Source organism: Rana temporaria, chromosome 1 (assembly GCF_905171775.1).
Source record: "Rana temporaria chromosome 1, aRanTem1.1, whole genome shotgun sequence".
NCBI lineage: Eukaryota > Metazoa > Chordata > Amphibia > Anura > Ranidae > Rana > Rana temporaria.
In genome coordinates, this window is record NC_053489.1 from 684,025,345 (window position 1) to 684,045,561 (window position 20,217).

Sequence of the window (20,217 nt, forward strand, 5' to 3'; positions counted from 1 at the left end):
TTGTGGCGATCAGCGATTTTTTTTCGTGACTGCGACATTATGGCGGACACATCGGACACTTTTGACACATTTTTGGGACCATTGTCATTTTCACAGCAAAAAATGCTATAAAAATGCATTGTTTACTGTGAAAATGACAATGCAGTTTAGGAGTTAACCACTAAGGGGTGCTGTAGGGGTTATGTGTGACCTCATATGTTTTTCTAACTGTAGGGGGCGGGGCTGGACGTGTGATGTCATTGATCGTGTTTCCCTATATCAGGGATCAATGAAGCTGCCACAGTGAAGAACGGGGAAGGTGTGTTTACACACACCTCTCCCCGTTCTTCAGCTCCGGGGACCGATCACGGGACTCTGGTGGCGATCGGGTCCGCGGGTCCCGCGGCCGCGGAACTTCGGTCGGAGAAGAAAACTGGGTTCAGATAAGTAAAATGGGGGCACTGGGGGGCTGCAGCATGACAGAAGGTTTTTTACCTTAATGCATAGAATGCATTAAGGTGAAAAACCACGAGGGTTTACAACCCCTTTAATCTCACTGTTTCCCACCAAATGTAATTAAAAAACAAAAGTTTGCATCAGTTTATGTCCCCCAGGGCAGTGTTCAGCGCCCTTTGCCCTTCTTTGCCAATCCCTTGCTTATTGGCCTTGCAAATTGGGATAATTGGTTTTACAGATTCGGCTCCCGCTGACCACAAATGGGGTTTGGATTAAACCAGGGTTTCACGAATTTGCTTGGAATCTAGGAGCCAGCTAAAAAAGTTAGGAGCCAGAAAACGCACCCCGTCCCGACGAGCTTGCGCGCAGAAGCGCATATGTAAACGGTGTTCAAACCACACATGTGAATTATCGCCGCGATTGCTAGAGCGAGAGCAATAATTCTAGCCCTAGTCCTCCTCTAACTCAAAACATGCAACCTGTAGATTTTTTTAAACGTCACCTATGAAGATTTTAAAAGGTAAAAGTTTGTCGGCATTCCACAAGCGGACACAATTTTGAAGCGTGACATGTTGGGTATGAATTTACTCGGCGTAACATTATCTTTCATAATATTAAAAAAATTGGGATAACTTTACTGTTGTCTTATTTTTTAATTAAAAAAAGTGTAATTTTTTCCCAAAAAAGTGCGCTTGTAAGACCGCTGCGCAAATACGGCGTGACAGAAAGTATTGCAACGATCGCCATTTTATTCTCTAGGGTGTTAGGATAAAAAATATATATAATGTTTGGGGGTTCTAATTAGAGGGAAGAAGATGGCAGTGAAAAATAGTGAAAAATGAAATTAGACTTGCTGTTTAACTTGTAATGCTTAACTTGTAATACCAACGGCCACCACCAGATGGCGCCAGCTCACACATCTGGTGGTAATAACTTGTAATACCAACGGCTCACCACCAGATGGCGCCCGGGATTTGTCGAGCCCTGGATTAAACATCTGAACCTGTAATATGTTTGCCAAATATTCCATGATCCGAACCTGATATGTTCTAATAATCTCCAGTCCTGATCCGCACCTTGCTCCTTCTCACATTGCCTTGTGTAATAAACATCTTTTCCATTTGAATGCGCTAAAATTACCCGCACCTATTATTTCTTAGATAAGGGGCACACCTGACATGAATGTGTCCTGGACTTTACTGTATATAGATGGACTTTCTTCCTTTCCGTCTACTTTCTGATAGCTCTGCACATCTACGTGTATGCACACCGTTCAGTGTTGTTGTGGCCATCATTCATTTCAAATGACACCCCAATTTTTCACTAGCCACTATTTTAGGGTGTATGTACATGGGATTTATTGAGGCCTAACACCTTTTTTCTCAATGGTAGTGTGGCACTACCCCCGAAGGAGGTGCTCAGTATTTTTGGGTGGCACGTTACCTCTATGTTCTCGCTGTCCGGGGTGAAAGGAGAGAGTCTGAAGGATTTCAATGTTCACACAATGCACTTCCTTTTCTGGGATTTATTTGCAGAACTTTAGTAGAAAAGAAGTAAGATGGGGGTGAAAGGGTAGGTGGGTTCAGGTGCATAATCACAGATAAGGAAACACCCCTGCTTCCAACAAACAGTTCTCGTCGCCACTCTAGCCTGAGTGGGTATTGCTCGCCCGGATAGGTCCCTCTCACTGGCCTAGCAGCCGGGATGTCACACGGAATAAAGTACAGTCTCTGCCACAGACCTTCCCTCATGAGGAGACACTTTTGGTCCGGAATCCCCTGTCACAGGATTCAGCACCCGGTGATCTGCCGATTAGGTTCCGGCTAACGTGAAAGTTCCTGCGCAGGCGCAATCTGATCTGCCGAGATGGTTCCCCTAACGACAAAGTTCCTTCAAGGACTGCGCAGGCGCAAACTTGCCGACGGAAATCTCCGAACCCTCGGCCGGCATCCAGGGTGACGTGGATTTCGAGGAAAGTGGCCAGTCGGCCTCACGCTCAGCCTCCTGGCTCTTTTTTTAACATCCTCCAATCCACGGGGATGTTAAAGAATGAGCCTTGATGCCGGGCGAGGTTCGGAGATTTCCGTCGGCAAGTTTGCGCCTGCGCAGTCCTTGAAGGAACTTTCTCGTTAGGGGAACCTTAAGGACAACTCACCGGATCTCTCCAGATTAACTTCTGTAGAACTCAGATCTGACAGACGATCACCGTCAAGCCTCTCAGTCTATGGTGCATCCTTCAATGAAGTTTCCAGGCCTTCTCCTAAGGTACCAGCCTTTTGCATGGCCCTCTTCAGTTTAGGTCCTCCCCTGGCTTCCTTCATCAAGTGGCTTCCTCCCGCAGGATGGACAGCACAGGATCACTCTTTCAGAAAACAGGCCCCAGTCTGACTACTGGGCCTACCAGGCGATGCCGCAAACCCCCGGACAAACGTGGTCCCGAAGTCAGGATTCAGGACCCGCACCTCAGGCCAGGTGGGCCACGAGGCGCGAACAATGAACCCCCCCCCGCCAATGGCGCCTGTCCCCTCCACAGCATGCACAGCAGGGCGACCACTACCACTGATTCGCTGCCGAGAGGGACACCCAATACACCCTGACCTTGCTGCTGCCACCCTTGGCCTGGAGTGGTAATAACACCCCCAGGCGAACAATGGTGGGAACTCCCAGCACAGCCATGGCTGGAACAGAGGCTAAATTTGCCATTAATCACATTAGTCTGAGCCCAGATAACAGCTCAGACCCCCACTAAATTTAAAGCAGCGCCTGTTCAACAGGAGCAGGGCGCTACTCTAGTTTGCATTGGGAAGCTTACCTTTTATGGTGCTAATGAGTGACTAATTTTTACTGCAGTGCATATTTCTATACACTTTTATTATGGTTTTCTACAATTGTGCTGCTACGTGTTCCTTATGGCCTATGTGTAACCATTCATATTGTCTTGTTATGTTGTATTATGTATATGAATACCAATAAAGAAAGAAAAAAAAAGGACACCCCAACGTACAGTTGGGGCTGACCGTGCATTGTAATGCGTTGCCTCAAAAAATGATTGGCTTGGACTGGTGTGTGATGATCACTGGATGGAGACCACTATAAAGCAATTAATGTTCTTTGTAAAGATGTGAACTTTGCCAAGGCTTTACTGTGTCACCTTTGCTCAGTTTTTTTTTTCTAGGATATTCTTTAGTTATTTGTAGATAAGATATTACTGGGAGGCGTTATGAAGACAATAAAAAATCAGGTATTTTGTTTCTCTTTCTTATGAACACAGCAGACAGTTTCTGGTTAATCCACAGAAAACGAAGAGATTCATTTTGCCAGGAGTGTATATGGCCTATGGGATCACACACACGGCTTTAGGTAAATGGTCATGTATTAATTCCATTTTTACCTATTTGTTTATGTATGTATGAATTTATTTAGTTTTTACCTATTTATTTATGTATGCATTTACTTTTTAATTTTTACCTATTTATTTGTGTCTGTATTAATTTTTGTTTATTTATTACCGGGTAGATTCACGTAGATTTTGGCCGGCGTAGTGTATCTCAGATACACTACGCTGCCGTAAGTTTGAGCCGCAGGTCCTGTATTCACAAAGGACTTGCGCTGAAACTTACGACGGCGCAGTGTAACTGGGCCGGCGTAAGCCCGCCTAATTCAAAATAGGCTGGTTGGGGGCGTGTTCTATGTAAAATACTAGTGACCCCACGTATTTTACGTTTTTAACGAACGGCGCATGCGCCGTCAGTGGACGTATCCCAGTGCGCATGCTCCAAATGACGTTGGCAAATCGTCATGCTTTCTACGTGAACGTAAATTACGGCCAGCCCCATTCACGGACGAGTTACGCAAACGACGTAAAATTTGAAAAATTCGACGTGGGAACGACGGCCATACTTAACATTGGCTGCGCCATGTTTTTGGTGGTTTATCTTTACGCCAGAAAAAGCCTAACGTAAACGGCGTATCTGTATTGCGATGGCCGGGCGTACGTTCGTAAATAGGCGTATCTAGCTGATTTACATATTCTAGGCGTAAATCAGCGTACACGCCCCTAGCGGCCAGCGTAAATATGCAGTTAAGATACAACGGCGTAGGAGACTGGTCATATCTTAGCAATATTTAAGCGTATCTCACTTTGAGAATACGCTAAAATGTACGACGGCGGGGATTCGGACTACTGATACGCCCGTCGTAAGTCTTGGTGAATCTACCCCTACATGTTTACCTAATTATTTATGCATGGATTTTTTTTTTTTTATTTAATATTTACGTATTTATGTATGTATGTATTAATACATTTTTTACCTAATTATTTATTTATTTAATATTTACCTATTTATGTATGTATTTATTTATTTATTTAATTGTTACCTATTTATTTATGTACTGTATGTATGGAAGTTTTTTTTTTTTTTACCTATTTATTAATGTATGTATGAAAGTATTTATTTAACTGTTACCTATTTATTTATGTATGTATTTATTTATTTTTACTACTGTTAGGCGAATGCTTGGTGCCCGAGCATGAGATCCAGCCGACCGCTTTGTGCAGCCCCCCGAACGACCACAATGCAACCGCACAGTGCATTGGAAGCCCTGATTGGCTAAAGCAATGAAAGCTTTGCCCAATAAGGGGTTATCTTGCGGGCACGCTCCCGTGTGATACAGTGGCGGCCATAGCCGCAAAGGATATCATTTGGGCCCGCCCCCCAGCACGACACGTCATTGATTTGATTGACAGCAGCGGGAGCCAATGGCCAATCATTTAATGAAGAGCCGGGAATAGCCAAGATGACCGGGCCGAGAAGCCAGCCCTTTCACGACGCAGGACTTTCGAGGGCTCAGGTAGATAAACGGGGGTTTGTAAGCATCGGATGTTTTTTCACCTTAATGCATAGGATGCATTAAGGTGAAAAAACGGGAAGCTTTACAACCCCTTTAATAAATAAAGGTGTATCCCTTCACCATGAAAATATGTTGCCTGATGTCTCCTCTTTCAAATGTTGTGACACCTATGTGCTCCTAAGCCTCTCACCTTACTGCTGTAAGGTAACAGCATATGTTGGTATCTTTTCCTAGTCCTTGGTGTACCTCCTCCTGCCTCTAGGGGCCCTCCTATGGTCTACCAGGCTGGTGGGTCTCTATGGTAAGTGATATTTCCTCTGTGATGCTCCTGCGGGTCACTCCCAAAATGGTCCATTTTAATGTAATGTAAAAAGAAACTCCCATAGTGTAGTAACATTTTAAAAAGTTTAATAAGTTAAAAACATTTTTTTTACTTACTTTTTTACAATATATATTGTGCACGAGCAGCGAACTCATATGATCACGTCACTCCCGGTATGCCCCCGCTCTGCTCATCTCCTACACGTTGCATTACGCACATGTGACTTCATCAGGGGATCCCTATCCATGGACTAATTGGAAATACATTGGACAGAGGCGCGCTGGATATTTTGTGTTAAGTTTACACATTTTGTTTTAGGTCCCTAGGTTCCCTGTGCCACGAGTCCGTTCTAGAATATGTGGGGTACCGATTGCTAGGGAAGGGGTGAAGCTCACCAACCCCCTTGCTACCAGGGTTACCATCTCCCGGTACGTCCGGCATTGTACCCAAACAAAATGTATGTATTTTTTCCCAACAAATAGAGCTTTCTTTTGGTGGTATTTGATCACCTCTGCATTTATTTTTTGCGCTATAAACAAAAAAAGAGTGACAATTTTGAAAACAAATAGGGGATAGATTTAGGGACTTTTAATTTTATTGTTTTTACTGGTAATGGCGGCGATCTGCGATTTTTAGCGAGACTACGACATTGCGGCAGACAAATCTGACCCTAAATTACACTTTTTGGGGACCAGTGACACCAATACAGTGATCAGTGATAAAAAATGCACTGACACTGGTAGTGAAGGGGTTAACACTAGGGGGCGATCAAGGGGTTAACTTTGTTCCCTGGGTGTGTTCTAACTGTGTGGGCTCACTGGGACGACACAGGGATCGCTGTTCCTGATTACCAGGAACAGACAATCTCAGTATTGTCCCCTGTCAGAACGGGGATCCCCCTTGTGTACATAGGCAGATCTCTATTCTGCTTCTCTGTGGAGTGATCGCGGGTGACCTTTGCATGAAACCACGACGTGCAGCGGGCGCCCACCGTAACTCATGCACAAAACTACGTACAGGTACGCCATTTTGCGTAATTGGGCCGCCCTGCCACAGTATTTCTGCGGTGGGCGGTCCGGAAATGGTTAAGAACTTTTACCTGAGGAGCTGCGGTGGCTCAACGCGATTGGCACTGTGCTGACAAGCCATTCACCTCTGCAGCCAGGGGTTCAGATCCTGGTCTCGGCTACATGTGAATTGAGTTTGGTGGTCTCAGCCGGGCTCCTGGTGGGTGTGCTATGCGAGGTAAGCCTGCGCTTAGTACGCCCACCCCCCCCTCCCACAAAAACCACCACACTTACACGCACTCGAAATTGAGTTAACATGCACGCACTTTGACCACACGGTCTCTAAAAAGAGAGGCGAAGGACTAACGGGGCTGGTTGAGCGGGCTAGATCCTCTCACTCCCTTATAGGGAGTCCCTCTGCCCCGTTGGGCTTCAAAGCGGAGCAGGTAGGACGACCCCCTCACACACCCACCATTGCCACCCGGGGCATGGAGAAAGGTGGCAGATTGCCTCTGGGGGAGGCCTGCCTACTCCCAACTCCTGCAGTCTGGCTCCTCTCTCGAGTACACGTACAAAATACACTTAAAAAAAAAACTTTTACCTGAACTTCTTGCGAATTAAAAGTTATTGTGGCATGATCTCTCAAAGATCCTTCCATACACAGCTCTAGTTCATTCAAACTTAGGCTGCCAAAATCATATCCTCCAGATAAGACTCCATATCCATCATCCTGTATCCCAACTGGGTACCCCAAAAGGGAGGCCACGTGCCCAGTACAGCTTCATTTCTTGCCCTCTGTTGCCATACATGAGCTCCCTTTCTTACGCATATGCGGATCTCTTTTTATATGTTTCTCCAGCAGGGGGCAGGGCTCTGCAGAAAAACCCGGGAACGGTTTGGCTAGCACTGCAGAGTTAACCCTACTTCTGCTGGGAAACATAAATTAAGTAGTACAATTAACACAGAAGTAAATGCACTTAACGCCAGAAACACTGAACACAACTAATAGGTAGATTCAGGTAGAGTTAGGCCGACTTATCACTAGATAAGTCGACCTAACTCTGAATCTACGCCGACTTATGTTTAAGCGTATGCTCAAACAGAGATACGCTTAAACATATCTAAGATACGACGGCTTGCGCCGTCCTATCTTAGATTGCAATTTTTCGGATGGCCGATAGATGGCGCTTCCATTGCGGTCGGCGTAGAATATGTAAATTAGTTTGTACACCGATTCACGAACGTACGCCCGGCCGCTGCAGTCGATTTACGCCGTTTCTGTAAGGCCTTAGGCGGCCTAAAGTTATTCCACCTATTAGGTTGTTAAAGTATGGCCGCCGTTCCCGCCGCAAGGTTCGAATTTTTAACATTGTTTGCGTAAGTCGTCCGCGAATCGGGATTTACGTAGTTTACGTCCGCGTCGAAATCAATAGGCCAGTGCTGCGTACGTAACCGCAATGCACACTGGGAAATGTAGTCGCCCGGCGCATGCGCAGTGACAAAAAAACGTCAAAAACGTGAGGTCAAGCCTCATTACCATTAAACACGCCCCCCCCACCCATTTGAATTAGGCGCCCTTACGCCCGCCGCATTTACACTACGCCGCCCTAAGTAAGGAGGCAAGCACTTTGTGAATCATGTACTTTCCTCTCTTACTTAAGGCGGCGTAGTGTAAACACGCTAGGCTACGCCGACCTATATTTGCGCGCCCCTAACTGAATCTACCTATAATACTACAATATCTCAGCAAACACCTGCTTACACTCTCACCCACCTATCGTTTCCAGAGTTTCACTAAATTAGCTAAATTAACTGTTCTGTTCTGTCCTAGATCTGAATTTTTGACCAACCAGAGGTTAATTATCCTCCAAGGAGGGAAAAGGAAAATGTCTGCAACAATTGAAAATCAGACTCCGTATTATATTTCCTACTGCTTTTCATACCAAGCTGCACTGAATAATGTCAGGGTAAGTTCAACAGATATTATTATTATTATTATTATTATTATTATAATGCAGGATTTATATAGCGCTAAAAGTTTACACAGCACTTTACAATATAAAAGGGAGACAATACAGTTACAATACAATAAAATACAAGAGGATTAAGAGAGGGCCCTGCTCAGAAGAGCTCACAATCTAATAGGGTGGGGAGGCGGGTGGTACAAAAGGTTGTAACTGTGGGGAATGAGCTGATGGAAGTGGTAAAAGATTAGTTGGAGACGTGATAGGCTTCCCTGAAGAGATGAGTTTTCAGGGATCGCCTGAAGGTAACAAGAGTGGGAAAAAGCCAGGCAGGTTGAGGTAGCGAGTTCCTGAGGATGGGAGAGGTTCTGGAGAAATCCTGGAGACGAGCATGGGAGGAGGAGACCAGGGAGTTTGAGAGTAGGAGGTCTTGAGAAGAGCGGAGAGGACGATTTGAGTGATATTTGGAGACAAGATTGGTGATGTAGCTGGGGGCAGAGTTGTGGATGGCTTTGTAGGTTGTGGTTAGTATTTTGAATTTAATTCGTTGGGCGATTGGGAGCCAGTGTAGGGATTGGAGGAGAGGTTTGGCAGATACTGAGTGGTTGGTAAGGTGGATAAGTCTGGCAGCAGCATGCATGATAGACTGAAGAGGGGAGGAGCCTATAGAGAGGCAGGCCAATGAGATGGGAGTTTCTATAGTCAAGGCGAGAGATAACAAGGGAGTGAATGAGGAGCTTGATGGTTTCATTTGTTAAAAAGGGGCGAATTTTAGAGATGCTACGGAGGTGAATTCTACAAACTTTTGACAACGATTGGACTTGAGGCTGAAAGGACAAGTCTAGGATTACACCGAGTACCCTGGTATGAGGGGGAGGGACTGATGGTTGCATTGTTGATTTTGATGGAAAAGTCATGGAGGGGGGCACGGGATATAATGTATGTAAACACATTGGCGAGATTTGTTGCTAAAGGTTTGGTCCACCCAAGATTGATGTTTGTTGGATCCTGAATATTAACCGCTTAAAGGACGGCCTCATGTACATATACTGTGGCAGGGTGGCCCTTAAGTGCAAAATCACGTACTTGTACGTCTATGGCTCTGGGGCGTGCGCGAGCACCGCCGGAGCCCCGGTCCTGCTGTGATTGGAAAAACCTGATGATCGTTTCGAGAGAGGCAAAAACTTGTGTTTCTGCTAAGCAGGAACATGGATCTGTCTTTCTACAGTTAAACCATCCCCCACACTGTAATGCCCCGTACACACCATCACTTTATGTGATGAAAAAAAACCGACGTTTTTAAAAACATCACTTTAATTGACCGTGTGTGGGGGAAAACGTTGTTTTATGTCTTGTAAAAAACGACCCAAAAAAATTGAAGCATGCTTCAATTTTATGTGTCGTTTTTCAAAACGTCATTTTTTACTTCACAGAAATTGACCGTGTGTAGCAAAAAACGTCGTTTAAAAAGACGTTTTTACACCCGCGCATGCCCAGAAGCTACTTATGAAGCAAGCTTCAATGGAAAAACGTGGTGAACGTAACCTCGCTTTGCTAGAACATTGTGAGAAAAACGATGGTGTGTAGGCAACTTCGTCTTTGAAAATTGAAGTTTCAAAAAGGTCGTTTTTTACTTCACAGAAAATGTCGTTTTTTTTCATCACATAAAGTGATGGTGTGTATGCGGCATAAGAAAGCACTCCCATGGAAAAAATAACCCTTTGATCGCCCCTGTTAACTCCCTTCCCTGCCAGAGTCATTAGAACAGTGACGACAGTGTTTTTTTTTTTAGCACTGATCACTGTATTGGTGTCACTGGTCCCCAAAAAGTGTCAGTTAGTGTCCGATTTGTCCGCCGCAATGTCGTAGTCCCACTTACAATCGCTATTCATCGCCACTACTAGTAAAGAAAAAAAAATCCATAAATATATCTTATAGTTTGTAGATGCTATATCTTTTACCAAACCAATACATATTGGCCTAAACTTATGAAGAAATTTGATTGAAAATTTGGATAAAGCTGTATTAAAGCGGATGTGCCATGGGAAAAAAATATTAAAAGCCAGCAGCTACAAATACTGCAGCTGCTGACTTTTAATATTAGGACACTTACCTGTCCTGGAGTCCAGCGCCGATCGCAGCAGAGGACGAGCGATCGCTCGTCTCTCTGCTGCTCCCCCCCCCATCCACGCTGAGGGAACCAGGAAGTGAAGCGCTGCGGCTTCACTGCCCGGTTCCCTACGGCGCATGCGCGAGTCGCGCTGCGCCCGCCGATTGGCTCACACGCTGTGTGCTGGGAGCCGAGTGTTCCCAGCACACAACGGGCGACAGACGGGAAGTCAGAAAAACCCGTCTTTTGCCCGTAGCGTGTGGCCAGAAGTGGGTGCAAATACCTGTCTTTAGACAGGTATCTGCACCCCCCTCCCCCTGAAAGGTGTCAAATGTGACACCGGAGGGGGGGAGGGTTCCGATCAGCGGGACTCCACTTTAGGGTGGAGAACCGCTTTAAGGACGTTACAAACAATATATTCCCATTGATCTTCAGGTATAGGACCTGTGAAGGACTTTTTGCCTATGTGCTTCAGTCTAATGCTCTCCCTGCTAACTTAATGCTGTGGGTTAGAGGTAACAGGTGTTTTCATGTGTGATTCATCTCTCTCTGTGAACACTGTTCATATGTTAAATAAGGCTAGCTTTTGAAAGGCCTTTAATTGTGTGATAACCCTGTCTACAACCTAGTGATTCTCAGAGGTGTTAATAGGTGTCAAACTGGAAGCAGACGAAATGTCTGCTTAGGAAACTCAAGTGTGTGAAGGTGGTTTGTTGTTTAAGGAATGTGCAGTGATTAGACATGATAATTGTCTGTCGGTGCCGACCTGTCTAGAATGTTTTAGTAATTAGCCTTAGTGTGTGATTAGGGGGGGTGGAGATTTCATTGTTGCTTCAATGTCTTGGACTGTATAAAAAGCTGAGAAGAAAACCATTACAGTCTGTGTTGTTCCAGCAGTAAGCTTGGCATGTGTGGCTTTCTGGGCGACTCCAGGGATATTCCTCCTCGTGGAATATTGGGGTGATTTTTCGTTATGGGAAGAAGGGAACGTTGACGGGGATATCATTGTAATACCGTCACAACTGGTGGCAGCGGTGGGATTTTCCCTTCTACTCTCCTTTACACCCGGATTCCAAGCAGACACTGGAAGAACTACTGGAAGTTCGTGGAAGGATTGCTAGCAACAAAACCAAGCGGGTCATCATAGCAGAATCAATGGAGCTAGACCAGGAGGACGGGATTGCAGCAACGCCAGCAGTACAAGAGATGGAGACACCAGTGATTCAGGAGGAGGAATCGCCAGCCAACAAGCTAATGAGAGAGAAGCTAGCATGGTTCGGTCCGAACCCAACGGCAGATGTGGTGCTGAGAGTGATGGAGCTACAGGAGGCTAAAGAAATAAGGGACGCAGAACTACAGTTAAAACTGGCAGCAGTCCAACAAGCAGCCGCACATTCTCCAAACAGTGAGTACAGCACAGCAGACACAAGGAAGATTCCGTTTAGCGCTTTTAAAGCTTTTGATGAAAAGGACTGTGAGATTGATAACTACCTGGCAGATTTTGAGCGACAATGTAACCTGCACCGAATAGCTAGAAGAGAGTGGGTTGCAATATTGTCAGGCAAACTGTCAGGCAAAGCTTCTGATGCTTTCCGGACCGTGCCAGATCAGGATATCCATAACTACGCCCGGGTTAAAGAAGTACTCCTGGCTCGTTATGCAGTAACCCCAGAGTCCCACCGACAGAAGTTCAGGGACTCACGCAAAACCACGGAAGACTCTTACGCGGAATGGGCATGCCAGTTATCCCTGTCGGCCTCTAACTGGGTTAACAGCAGCCAGGCCACCACCGCAGAGGACATTTTGCAACTAATGCTCCTGGAGAAATTTTACAATCACATCCAGACGGATGTCAAAGATTGGGTGAGAGATCGCAGGCCCATGACTCTACCAGAGGCCGCGAAGTTGGCGGATGAATATGCAGATACTCGCAAGACAAACCAGGTCACACCACGGGTACAACCTCCACGACCAACGGTGCCCTCACACCCACCAGCCACTAGATACCAACCTCCTAACAGACCGGTGACATCTAGCCCTCGCTATCCACGCCAGGAGGACAACGAACAACGCTGCTTCCGGTGCAAACAGCTGGGTCACTTCAAGCAGAATTGCCCCATGAACGACAACCCCAGGTCAAATTGGTCTCAACCTGGGTACTGCCCACCAGCAGCAGCCCATTGTGTAGACTCGGCTTGGGATCTCCAGGAGCTGGGTCCGGAAGAACCATTGGACACCATTTACGAAGTCCTCACGGTACAATCTGGTATTACGGACAACAGGGAACACCATTGTCAGCTGGTCATGGGCGACAGCCATGAGCCGGAGGGGCCCTGGAGGGAGCTGGGCAGAAAGAGGCACCGCCGGCCACCCTCCAAGAAGAAGATGTCCTGGAAGCCGTATAACAAGCTGACCTGGGAGGAGAAGAAGCGACTGGAGGAGAGGGAGTCGCAGCGGGCGTCCCAGATGCGGGCCGAGATGTTCGCCAAGGGCCCACCGGTGGCCCCTTACACCACCACCCAGTTCCTGATGATGAAGGACCATGTGGAGAGCCTGCAGGACATGAGCAAGCAGGAGCTGATCCGTGAGTACATGGAGCTGGAGAAGTGCATAAGCCGAATGGAGGAGGAGAACAACCGCCTGAGGTCACAGCTGGCCGACCCCCCCAGTCTCCATGAACTGGAGATGGAGCTGGAGAAGCTCAAAGAGGAGAACTGGCGGCTGCGGAGGGAGCAGAGGGTGGCTGACCCTATGGGGCCCTGATTCCCCCCCCCGAACTCTGAGCACCGGTGCTACAGCATTTCAACAAATATAACTTTTTCTTTTTATGAATCTCCTGTGATTGTCACTTCAGAGCCATAACCTGCCCCCTCCCATAGCGGGACACCTAGATGGCGGCGCACAGACCCATTCGCCGTCTTCACACTGACTTCTGGTGACTCTGCAGATCGCACAAAGACTTGGACTGACCGGCGTGTGATCTGACGACCCGGTGACATACCTAAGTCGGAAGCAGTTGCCAAGGGAGGTCAGTTACGCCAAACGGAGTTAACCTCAGACTGAAAGCTCTGAACCCGTCAACCCTACTGGACCAGGGAAGGTCCAACCGGGTTTGCCGGAGCAGGGAGAAAAGGGGGGCCATTGTGAAGGACTTTTTGCCTATGTGCTTCAGTCTAATGCTCTCCCTGCTAACTTAATGCTGTGGGTTAGAGGTAACAGGTGTTTTCATGTGTGATTCATCTCTCTCTGTGAACACTGTTCATATGTTAAATAAGGCTAGCTTTTGAAAGGCCTTTAATTGTGTGATAACCCTGTCTACAACCTAGTGATTCTCAGAGGTGTTAATAGGTGTCAAACTGGAAGCAGACGAAACGTCTGCTTAGGAAACTCAAGTGTGTGAAGGTGGTTTGTTGTTTAAGGAATGTGCAGTGATTAGACATGATAATTGTCGGTCGGTGCCGACCTGTCTAGAATGTTTTAGTAATTAGCCTTAGTGTGTGATTAGGGGGGGTGGAGATTTCATTGTTGCTTCAATGTCTTGGACTGTATAAAAAGCTGAGAAGAAAACCATTAAAGTCTGTGTTGTTCCAGCAGTAAGCTTGGCATGTGTGGCTTTCTGGGCGATTCCAGGGATATCCCTCCTCGTGGAATATTGGGGTGATTTTTCGTTATGGGAAGAAGGGAACGTTGACGGGGATATCATTGTAATACCGTCACAGGACCCGTGTCTTGTTCCCATTTAACCTTACACAGGAAGGGGGTCAAAAGATATTTGGGAGTCAAGAATCTTTAACCATTTTAATACCGGGCACTTTTACTCCCTTCGTGCCCAGGCCAATTTTCAGCTTTTAACGCTGTCACACTTTGAATGACAATTGCACGGTCATGTAACACTGTACCCAAATGACATTTTTCGATTTTTTTTCAAACAACTAGAGCTGTCTTTTCATGGTATTTATTCACCACTGGGTTTTTTTTTTTGCTAAATAAACAAAAATAGACCCAACATTCTCTTTGTTTCTGTAAAAATTTTACAAATAAATAATATTTCTTCATATATTTAGGCCGAGATGTATTCAGCTACTTGTGGAATTTTTTGTAATTCTGCTGCAGTTCTTTGATGAAAGTAACCCAAATCAGTGGATATTATTAAGTCTGTTGAAAAGTTCTATAGGTAGATTCAGTAAGAGTTAGGCCGGCTTATCAGTAGATAAGCTGACCTAACTCAGAATCTACGCCGACTTATGTTTAAGTGTATGCTCAAACAGAGATACGCTTAAACATATCTAAGATAGGACGGCTTGCAATATTTCGGATGGCCGCTAGGTGGCGCTTCCATTGCGGTCGGCATGGAATATGTAAATGAGTAGACACGCCGATTCACAAACGTACGCCCGGCTGACGCAGTACTTTTACGCCGTTTACGTTAGAGATAGGCCGCCTAAAGTTAGAGCTTAGCCCTACATGGGATAGTAATGTTAAGTATGGCCGCCGTTCCCGCGGCGAAATTCAAAATTTTTACGTCGTTTGCGTAAGTTGTCCGTGAATCGGGATTTACGTCGTTTACGTCCACGTCAAAATCAATAGGCCCGTGCGGCGTACTTAGCCGCAATGCACACTGGGAAATGTAGGCGCCCGGCGCATGCGCAGTTCGAAAAGAATGTAAAAAACCTAAGGTCAAGCACTATTAACATAAAACACGCCCCCTCAAACACATTTGAATTAGGCGCCCTTACGCCTGCCGCTTTAGGCTACGCTGCCGTAACTTAGCAGGCAAGTACATTGTGAATCATGTACTTGCCTCGCTAACTTACGGCGGTGTAGCTTAAATTCCTTAAGCTACGCCGTCGCAAAGTTGCGGCAATGTTACTGAATCTAGCTAATAGTCTACAAACTATGGGATATATGTCTGAAATTATATAATTTATCAATCCTGATATACTGATGGCCGATCTCATTTTATGAGGCCCTAAAACTCCAGCACAGTACAAATATCCCCCAAATGGCCCCCTTTGGAAAGTAGACAGTCCAAGGTATTTAGTAAAAGGCATGGCAAGTGTTTTAAAGTTGTAATTTTTTGTCATGATTTTTTTGGAACGTACAGCAGTACAGCGTCATCATATCACTGGTGTGGCAGTAATCAGGTGACAGTACGAAAAAAATAAATTGTATTTATTATATTTTACAATTTTTATTTAACACACTGTGACCAGATAAATATAAAGTTACCATAGTAATATTGTACTACTCTAGGGAAGTGATCAGGATTTTATTTTCACATTATGATTGCTTATAGCAGTGAATTTCATTGCTATAAGTAAGCATTTTACTGAATGATGTCTATTCATTCAGTTTGTTTTGTTGTGATTAGCTATGATTGGTCAGAGCTAATCACATGGTACGGATGGGCTGTGATTGGCCTGTACCATGGTCTGTACCATGTGATCACTGTGACCAATCACAACTAGCAACACACAATGGCATGAACACAACACTATTTACAACACAATCACAGCGATCATATGGTACACTGATTAGTCACCCCCGGGGTGGCGTGTGGGGCGTGATTTGGGAGGACGTCATATGATGTCCACCTGGACCGACAAAAGGCCAGCCTTGCCATCATAAGCTGGGTGGGAAATGGTTAATTAAGAAAGCTCTTAAAAGCTCTTGGGTTGACAGAAATGGTAGATGAACTCTGTAGGCTCGTTCTACCACAAATAGAGGTGACAAAATATATTTTCCAAATGTATTTAGTAACCAATTTTCAATAAATTGGACCAGGGCTCTCCCTTCAGCCTTCTCTGGATATACCCAAAATTTGTATATTATTGCAGCTATTACAATTGTCAAGATCATCTAATTTGACAGCATGTAGCATTATAGCACCTTTTTGGATGTGCTTAATAAATTCTACTTATTTATAACTTTATAACTTCTACTTCATTCCAGGAATTTGGTGTTGTAAGACCTCGGTCTTCTAAACGCATCAGTCAGTTGACTTTACCTAGTCATATTTACGTGAAATATGAACATCAGTCACAAGATGACACCCGTCATCGTGCAGATTTGCATCGAAGTTACAATGGCATCCACCATCCAACCTTCTATATCCGTGAATATGGAGCGGACAGATCTTTGCTGCAGCTAACAAGTAACAGGGGAGGAGATTCTCCTACATGCCCAAACTATGGTAAGCATAGTCAATAATCAGGAAATGTGCCGCAGTGTGCAGAGACCAATTACCGGTCATACCAGGGTATTGGCTTATAGAATACCACAATGTGTATTTACAGGTGCATTTCATAAAATTAGAATATCATCCAAAAGGTAATTTATTTCAGTAATTCAATTCAAAAACTGAATCTCATATTTTATATAGATGTGTTAGGCCCCATACACACGGGCGGATAATCCGCTGAAAACGGTCCGCCGGACCGTTTTCAGCGGACATGTCCGCCCGGAGATTTCTGTCTGATGGTTGTACACACCATCAGACAGAAATCCGCGCGTAAACAATACGCAGGGCGTGGCCACGCCGTCGCCGCGACGATGACGCGGCGACGTGCGCGGCCCTCGAAGTTCAATGCTTCCACGAATGCGTCGAATCAGTACGACGCATGCGAGGGATGGCGGTCGGTCGGACGTGTCCGGTGAGTCTGTACAGACGAGCAAACACGTCCGACGGACAGGTTACCAGCGGACAGGTTTCTTAGCATGCTAAGAAATTTTTATCCGCTGGAAACTGTCCGATCCGCGGGACAATTGTCCGCTCGGGCCTACACACGACCGGATCTGTCCGCTGGAACTGGTCCGGCGGACCACTTTCAGCAGATCGATCCGGTCGTGTGTACGGAACCTTACACACAGAGTAATACATTTCAAGCATGTATTTATTTTAATTTTGATGAATATATGTGTAGCACTACCCCCAAAGGAGCTGCTGGTTTGATTTGGGTGGCACGTTACCTCTGTATCTCTGCCATCTAGGGTACTGAATGAGAGCTGAATAAAGTCAATGTCCACAATGTCTTTTCTGTGCTTTTATTACCCAACAGGGTAAAATGGTAAAATTAATAGAAGGTGAAGGGATAGTAGAAATGGAAGATAGAAGATTCAGGTGTAACTGGTTCCGGAAACAGTCCTGCTTCCAACGACAACTTTTTGTCGCCACTCTAGCCAGAGTGGGTATAGTGCATCTGGATAAACCTCTTTTACCAGCCTAGCAGCCAGAGTGTCACTCAGAAACTGTAGGGCGAAGTCTCTGTCACAGACCCGCCTAAAGATGGAGATGGTATCGGTCCAAAATCCTTCTCAACTGGATTCAGCACCCGGATCTCCTTCGAACAGCTTTGGTTATGTCAGAAACTGATAGGCGACCATCGTCCAACCTCTCAGAACCGAAGTGTCCTTCGATGAGTGGATAGGCCTCTCCTGAGACACCAGCCTCGTGCTCGGTATCCCCCGGACAGGTACTTCATTGGTCGGCTTCCTCCCACTGGATGGACAGCACAGGACCACCTCTCAAACTGGGGACCCAGTCGACCTACTGGGCCCACAAGACAGATTAATTGCTCTGGACCATCGTGGTCTCAGAGCCAGAAACACTGCAACCCCCCCCCCCCCGGCCAGGAGGGCCACACGCGGGGGTGGTGGGATGACTGCCCAGGTGGAGGGCGGCAAGACGAACCCCAAACCAATGGCGTCTGCCCTTTAAATACCCCTTCCCAGCATGCACAGCGAGGCGGCCAACCCTCCTGATTGGCCACTGGGGAGAAATATCCAACTGCACTTGACCCCACTGCTGTCACCTGTCGGTCTGGGGTGGGACCAGCTCCCCAGACAACGACAGTATGCACAGACAGTACAGCCAAACCTGGAACAGATGCCCTTAAATGTAACCAAATAAACATGATCAGAGCCATTTACCTCTCTGAATTCCCCCTAAATTTACAGCAGCACTGGCTCTGAAAGTAGCTAGGCGCTACACACTCTCCCCACTTGAATTGACACTGTCTTCAGTGTCAAAACAAACAGCGTATCACTCCTGAACGACTACCTGAATCCACTTTAAACAGTATAGTAGAGAAAGAGAGGAAGATAGAGAACTAACATCACAATGACTGTAATTTACATATTAGTACAATTTACACTAATATTCCTAACTATCTAGTCTGCCCCATTCTCTGACAGTCTTGATAGAAGATCAACTGGACCTGAAAAACAGAAACAAAAACACACATGCAATATTACCGTATTTACATTCCCTAGGGGTGAATGAAGCTGCACCTTCCCTCATCAAAGGCGAAACCTCCTTCCTCCCCCTATGAGCATTCAAAAACCAAGTGCTAAACTGTTATGGAAATTCAGAGACAAAAAAAAAGCCTCTCTCAGCAAAAGTTGCAGAACACTGCCCTCTAGCGGCAATGTCCTCGATCAGGAATGTGCACCAATGTCTCCACCAACTTTATAGAAGCATTTAGACAAAGAAGTACTTCCATCCTGTTTTACTTGACCAACAAAGTCTTCAGGAACCCTAATCTAACTGACTAGGCATTTATATTTCCCCCCAAAGTCAAACACATCACCACAAATGTGGGGAAAAGAGAAAAAGAAAAAAAAATAGTTCCTGTTTGGGACTTCTTCTAAGCAGCAAAATAGCAAACACTGTAGGTGAGTCCTACCAATCCTCCTGAGTTTTAGCTCACAGGTAAAACCTGGGATCAGGCAGGGTAGGGGTTTTCCCCTGGTCATCCAACGTGTTGATCAATTAGACCCGGTCAACCTTTCCGGGACTTTTGATGACCACCCGATCACTACATATGTGTCGGCCATAACTCCAGGCCTCCAAGCAACCTTCAAGCCCATTGTGAACACGAACAAACGAAAAGTCAGCGCTGGCAGAAGGCTTGTCTACTTTTAAAATAGTTCCATATGGCGTCACGGCACCATTCATCTCGCTTGCTTTCAATCTCCTTCATGAGATCTTCAGGCATGTAGGGGAACTCCAATACATAGTCCAGGGCCACCTTCTTTATGATGATTCTCTGAAGGCGAGCAAGCTTTTGTAAGCGTGCGGGAGTGTCCCAGTCCCGGCATGACACAAGCGTCAGGAGACCTTTTTAAAGCAGGGGTTGCAGCTTGGGGTACAACAGTCTCTTTGGTGTCATTACCTTTTTTACTGCAACCTTCCAACTTGTTTGCGGGATATCCGCCTGCGGCGTGGTATCCCCTGAGTCCATCGGAGAGCATGCTCTGGAACTGCGGGTAGGTAGAGCACGGAACCCTTTGCCCCATGTCAACTCGGGCAGCTCCAGTTTGAACCAGTGGTCATCGCCCGCATCAGAAGAGGAATCAATTTCAGAGCTAGCATACTCCTCCGCAGGCAAACAAGTGCGAAAAATCTTTGGCCTGATGTCTCTGTCCTGCTTACCAGATTTCTTCTTGGCCTTGACAGGGGCAACATCTTCTGTGGAGTCCGATATGCGCAGGGGTCGGCCTTGACCACAGCCGTGGGAGGCCTTAACG

General features: G+C 46.1%; 1 protein-coding gene across 1 annotated transcript in view; it reads left to right on the plus strand.

Annotated features, from left to right (window-relative positions):
- The first annotated feature begins 3,688 nt into the window (after positions 1 to 3,688).
- LOC120945876 overlaps positions 3,689 to 20,217 on the plus strand; it is a 36,029-nt gene continuing 19,500 nt past the window's right edge. The window contains exons 1-3 of the mRNA XM_040360416.1: positions 3,689 to 3,795; positions 8,447 to 8,582; positions 16,642 to 16,882. Of these exons, the coding sequence (XP_040216350.1) occupies positions 8,502 to 8,582; positions 16,642 to 16,882 (322 nt within the window). The 5' untranslated portion in view covers positions 3,689 to 3,795; positions 8,447 to 8,501. The remainder of the gene's footprint in view (positions 3,796 to 8,446; positions 8,583 to 16,641; positions 16,883 to 20,217) is intronic.